The 7972-nt window shown below is 38.2% G+C and overlaps 1 protein-coding gene across 1 annotated transcript; it reads left to right on the forward strand.

The window, feature by feature from the left end:
- The first annotated feature begins 4715 nt into the window (after window positions 1-4715).
- On the forward strand, window positions 4716-5744 carry LOC142240162 (uncharacterized). The gene has a single exon (XM_075311866.1). The coding sequence runs from the start codon at window positions 4725-4727 to the stop codon at window positions 5742-5744; it is 1020 nt and encodes a 339-aa protein (XP_075167981.1). The 5' UTR covers window positions 4716-4724.
- Window positions 5745-7972: the final 2228 nt, after the last annotated feature.

The raw sequence follows: 7972 nt of genomic DNA on the forward strand, positions 1-7972 counted from the left end.
GATCGATATATATGGCGGTTATACCAAAAAACTTTGACCAATACACACCATATTTGGTAACCTTATATAATAATTTCTTCCTGATTAAAAATTAATATATTTTATCTCAGTAAAAAAGCTTTGCCAAAAAAGTTGTGAAAAATTTCTTTTCGAATCCGGAAGTGGTGCAAAATTGGCGCAGAAGCGATGACTTTAACATGGACTTGTCATAGGACGGATGCCCACCATTTCAGTAGCCGTTGCACTGAATTTGCATCGCTTCTTAAGGTGTTTTGGATGCGAATTAAGAAAATATGTGATATTTTGATAAATAAATAAATTTAAAAAATCAATTATGATTTTAGTGCTTTCTTATGCTTGTCTGGAACGTTTGACATCAAATATTTTCAAAAACTCGCGAGTTTTTTTTAATAGATTTAACATTTTTTCGGCAAAATTTAAATAATTTGTATCATTTTATTAATTCTTAATCTGTTTTTAACAAACAAAAAAAATTGAATTTCTCATTAAAATTATGTAACAAGCGAGTTATAAGTGAAGTGCTTTTAAAGTTGTGCCTTTAGAAGAACTTCCAAATTTTTTTGTTGGGTATATAGTCGGAAACCGATATTTCGATGTGTTCCAAATGGAATGACAATCTTTTTATACCCCCGTCCCCATTCTATGGTGGTGTGTATAAAAAGATTCAGAAATGTCAACATGGAAAATAGATAATAAACCACTACTGAAAAACTTTTTGGAATTGAATTCAAGACCCCCTTGTAAGCAATGCAGATACACTATGGCAGTTAATAGGCATCCATAAACTAATGCCCATTTCCTCTAGGTGTTTCAATCATAGAACCATTGCAAAAAAATATTGACCTAATCTAGAAAACTAAAAACAAAAAACTTTAGGCATACATTCCTTTAAAATAAAATAAATTTGAATTAATCCCACATCCCACAGTGGGATGGGGAGTATACTAACTTTATCATTCTGTTTGCAACATATCAAACTACAGACCTCAGACCCCATAAAGTGCATATTTTCTGGGTCGTGGTGAACTTATGAGTAGACCTAGCGATGTTTGTCCATCTGTGGAAAAGAACTTACGAATTTATATATATGTCAGCCACCGTGGTGCAATGGTTAGCATGTCCGCCTTGCATACACAAGGTCACGGGTTCGATTCCTGTGTCGACCAAAAAGTTTTTCAGCGGTCGATTATCCCACCTCAGTAATGCTGGTGACATTTCTAAGTGTTTCAAAGCTTCTCTAAGTGGTTTCACTGCAATGTGGAACGCCGTTCGGACTCGGCTATAAAGAGGAGGTCCCTTGTCATTGAGCTTAACATGGAATCGGGCAGCTCTCAGTGATAAGAGAGAAGTTCACCACTGTGGTATCACAATGGACTGAATAGTGTAAGTGAGCCTGATACATCAGGCTACCACCTAACCTAACGGTTATACATACTTGTTTTATCTATATCCATATATAAGTCAAACACTAACAAGTATATACGGCCGTAAGTTCGGCTAGGCCGAAGCTTATGTACCCTCCACCATGGTTTGCGTAGAAACTTCTACTGAAGACGGTCATCCACAATCGAATTACTTGGGTTGCGGTAACACTTGCCGATGGCAAAGTATCTTAAAACTTCCTAACACCGTAATATATACCACATAGGCCATACGTGGTATATATTAAACTAAAAAAGGCCGATTAAATACGTATATAATAAAGTTTAAAGTTTCTATAGAAATACAATTTTGACAAAATAAAATTTTGACAACATTTTCTATAGAAAAAATTTGGAAAAATTTTCTATAGAAATAAAAATTTGACAAAATTTTCTATAGAAATAAAATTTTGACAAAATTTTCTATAGAAATAAAATTTTGACAAAATTTTCTATAGAAATAAAATTTTGACAAAATTTTCTATAGAAATAAAATTTTGACAAAATAAAATTTTGACAAAAATTAGGAAAACATATTCTATAGAAATAAAAATTTAAAACAATTTTCTATAGAAATAAAATTTGGAAAAAATTTTCTATAGAAATAAAATTTGGAAAAAATTTTCTATAGAAATAAAATTTTACAAAATTTTCTATAGAAATAAAATTTTGACAAAATTTTCTATAGAAATAACATTTTGACAACGTTTTCTATAAAAATAAAATTTTGGTAGATTATTTTTGGCTCGAGTGGCAACAATGATTATGAACCGATATGGACCAATTTTTGTGTGATAGGGGATCGGCTATATATAACTATAGACCGATATGGACCAATTATGGCATGGTTATAAGCGGCCTTATACTAACACCACGTTGCAAATTTCAACCGGATCGGATGAATTTTGCTCCTCCAAGAGGCTCCGGAGATCAAATCTGGGAAACGGTTTATATAGGGGCTATATATAATTATGGACCGATATGGACCAATTCTTGCGTGTTTGTTAGAGACTACATTCTAACACCATGTTCAAAATTTCAACCGGATCGGATGAATTTAGCTCCTCCAAGAGGCTCCGGAGTTCAAATCTGGGGATCGGTTTATATGGGGGCTATATATAATTATGGCCCGATGTGGACCAATTTTTGCGTTGTCATTGGAGAACATATACCAACACCATGTTCCAAATTTCAGCCTGATCGGATGAAATTTGGTTCTCTTAGAGGCTCCGCAAGCCAAATCGGGGGATCGGTTTATATGGGGGCTATATATAATTATGGGCCGATGTGGACCAATTTTTGCATGGTCATTAGAGAACGTATACCAACATCATGTACCGGATCATCCGATCCGGCTGAAATTTGGTAGTAGGCTCCGCAAGCCAAATCGGGGGATCGGTTTATATGGAGGCTATATGTAATTATGGACCGATATGGACCAATTTTTGCATGGTTGTTAGAGACCATATACTAACACCATGTACCAAATTTCGGCCGGATCGGATGAAATTTGGTTCTCTTAGAGGCTTCGCAAGCCAAATCGGGGATCGGTTTATATGGGGGCTATATGTAATTATGGACCGATATGGACCAATTTTTGCATGGTTGTTAGAGACCATATACTGACACCATGTACCAAATTTCAGCAGGATCGGATGAACTTTGCTTCTCTTAAAGCAATCGCAAGCCAAATTTGGGGGTCCGTTTATATGGGGGCTATACGTAAAAGTGGATCAATTTTGGCACGGTTGTTAGATACCATATACTAACTCCATGTACCGAATTTCAGCCGAATCGGATGAAATTTGCTTCTCTTAGAGCAATCGCCAAATTTGGGGGTCCGTTTATATGGGGCTATAAGTAAAAGTGGACCGATATGGCCCATTTGCAATACCATCGGACCTACATCAATAACAACTACTTGTGCCAAGTTTCAAGTCGATAGCTTGTTTCATTCGGAAGTTAGCGTGATTTCAACAGACGGACGGACGGACATGCTCAGATCGACTCAGAATTTCACCACGACCAAGAATAGATATACTTTATGGGGTCTTAGAGCAATATTTCGATGTGTTACAAACGGAATGGCAAAGTTAATATACCCTCATCCTATGGTGGAGGGTATAAAAAAAGTGAACCCTCTTTTTCGCCAATTTAACTTTATTTTAGTTAATGGAATTATTATGTTTGGAGAAAGTTTCCTTTACTCTAATATTTTTTGCGTACGTTAGTTAAATGAACTTAACAAATGGAACAAAATTATACACAAATGAAGCATAAAAATTAGTACTTCTCAAAAAATTGTTCATTATTTCTTAAAATTTGTAAATTTTACTACAAATGCGCTCATATTGAGCTTCGCATGGCACTAAAGATATTCTTGCAATTTTGAACTCCAATTTTTTATTCAAACAACAAATCAGGTGTATGTTCAGCAAAACTAGCATTCATAGTTTAAGGACATGAAATTTTTGTACCCACTACAATGATTTGTCAGGAATATTCCACAAAATATTGCTATATTGTTTTGATTTTTCTCCTTGTAGATTGCACTCTAAAACTTCTTCATATTTTATGGGAGAAACATTTATTTTTGTAAATGTGTTAGTATCGTACTGTACCAATATCGAAAACTCAATCTGTGAATTTGAGTATTCTCTCATATGATACGACCTCTCCTACACTGTGTGCTATAAACTTCATAGGCGCGTAGATATGACGTAGAAAGCTACAAGCAATTTAAATTCTTACAACAAATCATTTAAACTAATAAAATTATCATTTTGTTTATTTCTAACATAAATGTATTTTATTGTTGTTTATTCAAATAGAAATGTCACACATTTTGCCAGCTATAATCCAATTCGCTGTGTAAAGTTGGTAGTCATTTACATTGGATCTAGTTGGCGTTCTGCTCTCATGTAAATGGCATATTTAGCTAGAAAGCGAATTTCATTGGGCCAGTCCTAATTTTGTTGAGCTGCGATCATGATCTTAAGGTTGCTTATAGCGGTCGTTATAGGCACATTGTGGTTGCAATGTATTCTAGCGGATCCCAGACGTCGGAATGTATTCGAGAGTAATGTCTATAGCGGAAGGCATTTGTCCATGGATGAAAGAGTGGGGGAATTTCCAGTATACTCCAGTTATGGAAATACGCGTATGCAACAACAGCAAAGGATGTCGGGCAGGCGTGTTCTTCCATCAAGACAGAGATCTTATTTTGAGTTTCGAAATGTAAATAGAAACGGATACCCTCTGGAGTTTCTTGAGTATACACCAATGGAAAGGCGAATATTCAACACTGCAGATCAATCAATCAACCAGGAACATATAACTGATGTACCAACATTGAGAAATGCCCAAGCAAATGCCAGAAGAGTTCCCCATCCTGCTCGTAAAAGGGATAAACAAAAGCGTTTACCCGCCATGTATTCACAAATACAGAAAGCCCCATCTAACGAAATAAATGGACGACTTTTCTCCTTTGATTTTGGCCCAAATCCTAGTACCGTAGAATCAGGTCCAGTTCATGGCGTTGTTGTACCTCATAGCTTCAACCACTTATCAAATATCTTTAAGAATAAAATCACAGTTGAACAAACAACTACAACTACGAAGCCTACAAAGACGACAAGAAAACCAAAGCCTACCAAAAAGCCAAAACCTACTAAACCATGGCCTACTCATCCTGCCCATCCGCCATTCCCATATCCTATACCACCGCCTTATCCGTATCCACCACCATATCCCTATCCACCACCGTATTACTATCCACCCTATCCACCAAAACCATGTCCAGAGCCACCACCAACTACCACTACAACTACTACTACAACGACAACGACAACTGAGGCTCCAACTACAACTACTACTACAACAACCACAGAGGCCCCCACAACGACCACTACTACAACTACGGAAGCTCCAACTACAACTACGACAACAACAGAGGCCCCCACAACGACCACTACTACAACTACGGAAGCTCCAACTACAACTACGACAACAACAGAGGAACCTACCACAACGACAACAACTACAGAAGAACCAACCACAACCACTACGACAAGCTCAACTACTACCACCACAACTCGAAGACCAACCACCACCACACGAAGACCAAACCCAACAAGACCTCCATGGTGGCCATGGTCATATAGAAATACGAATGACTCAGAAACAAGCAATGCTGTAAACCACCAAGACGGTAATCTGTGGAATTTAAGCAACGATCCTCTCCCCTTTGAAGTTGTACCCATGGGAATAATTGTACTTAATGGACCTCCGAATCTGAATTAAATGGAAATTCGAGAGGTAATATCTTAAGAAATAAACGAAGTACGAAACAAATTTGTGGCGTTTTTATTTAAATTTTCGGGTACCCAGAAAATGAAGAAGCAAAACAATTTGCTTTTGTCAGGAACTTCTTCACAAATAAGTTCAGTCTTTGCCTTGCATTCTTGTTTACTCGAATATTCTTTTCTCTCTATTGTCTATTGTAGAAAGTCCGTCTTTTGGCTGTTTCTTCCAAACCTTGTTGCCAAATAGGTTTATGTTCCTTCTCCCAAATGATTCCTTCTGCATCTTGTGATAGCAAGGTTGTGACTGAACTAAAGCTCCAAAGACTCCTTGTCACATACCAAACATTCATGCCCGTTAACCCCTCCGCACTTATGTGCCCTAAACTCTATGTGTCCATTAGAATTCGAATGACCCAACTGATCGTGTTCTTAGTCTCCTTCAGTAGCTCCTTGATCTTGATCGCTCCCATAGTTTCCTATTGTACTTTCGGCCGATGGCCCTTCCAAGGCCCACTCCCAACCGACTTCTGGTCCATTCTAAGCTTATCCCATGTAGGTTATCTGGAAAAGAGATTTCGCGAATCTTCCCACGATCAGAGCACTCGTAGAATGTTCTCTCCGGCCTCGTATTAGTACTGAGACCTTTGAAACTTCTTGTTATAAACCCGACTTCTGTCTGCAGAATTGGAAAAGAGTATGGCTTTTGTCCAACCGACCTCTAAGCTTATCTCATGTAAGTTATCTGGAAAAGAGATTTCGCGAATCTTCCCATGACCAGAGTACTCGTAGAATGTTCTCTCCGGCCTCGTATTAGTACTAAGACCTTTGAAACTTTCTGTTATAAACCCGACTTCCGTCCGTAGAATTGGACAAGATTATGGCTGTTGTCCAACCGACCTCTGGTCCATTCTAATCTTATCTCATGTAGGTTATCTGGAAAAGAGATTTCGCGCGTCTTCCCATGACCAGAGTACTCGTAGAATGTTCTCTCCGGCCTCGTATTAATGCTGAGACCTTTGAAACCCGACTTCCGTCTGCAGAATTGGACAAAAGCCATACGGCTTTTGTTTCAGTACATTGGTGTCTGTTGTGTAAATTTCTCTTATCAATGCTGCCAGATTCTTTGTTTAGCTCAAACTTTTTTTTTACAGTCGAGTTCAGATTGCGTTAAAATCTCTTACAAAAAACAATCAGAAATGTCACCAGCATTATCAAGAGGACATAATCCACCGCTGAAAAACTGTTTGGTGTTTGGTCGAAACTGGGATTGAACTTATGACTCTTTGTATGCTAGGCAAGTATGCTAACCATTGTACCACGGTGGCTCCCACAGTTCGGTGTTGATGATTCGGAATTGTCGTGGAATACTGAATGCGGATACAAGAGAGTACGCATGCAAACTAGTGCCGATCCAAACGTCCGCGGAGGCAAGCTTGTGCGAATGCAACGAAGACCATCTCAATCAGAGCCTTGGAGACGATACTGAACTTAAGACCTTTAGAGGTTCATATCCAAAGTGTAGTTGCCATGGCTGCGATGAAATTGAAGATATTGGGATAATGGACGGAAACAAGAAAGGTAACAAACTATCAAATATTAAAAGGGGGCACGGTGGGTGAAATGGCTGATCCGCAATAATCCATGATCGTACACCTGAGGTGGCCATAGCTGCCGAATGTGACATATTGATGCCAGTAAGATGGTCCTGGGAGAATGTGACCCCAGAACAGATACCAGAGGGAAATAGCTGCTACATCGAAGAATCGAAAATGGGTGAGAGGACGGAACTGGGTCAGAGAATGAAGCCGACCCATTTTTGTCGGCGGCGGCGGACACTAAATTTTTGCCTCCAGCGGCGGCGGCTTGATGGCTGAGCCGATATAAATTTGTTCACTCGGCGGCGGACAATTATCCATTACAAAATCAATTTGAAGTTAATCGAATGATAATGAGATTAGTTGTACAACCTATCTTACAAACAAATTTACATTTCGTTCAAATTTTCTGAGCTAAATTTTTGCTAAATTATTATAGCAGCTTAAATATGATTGGTTGTGTTCAAAATTTTGAAAAAAATACGTCAAATATATATAAATTTTTCTGATTTAAATCGACATTTTTGATTAATTGGCGGCTAAAATTGAGTCGAGATGAGTCGACATATTCGGCGGCGGCGTCGACTGGCAAAAAATGGTCGGCGGCGACTGAAATCGGCGGCGCGACTCG

This window comes from Haematobia irritans, chromosome 5 (assembly GCF_050003625.1).
Source record: "Haematobia irritans isolate KBUSLIRL chromosome 5, ASM5000362v1, whole genome shotgun sequence".
Taxonomy (NCBI): domain Eukaryota; kingdom Metazoa; phylum Arthropoda; class Insecta; order Diptera; family Muscidae; genus Haematobia; species Haematobia irritans.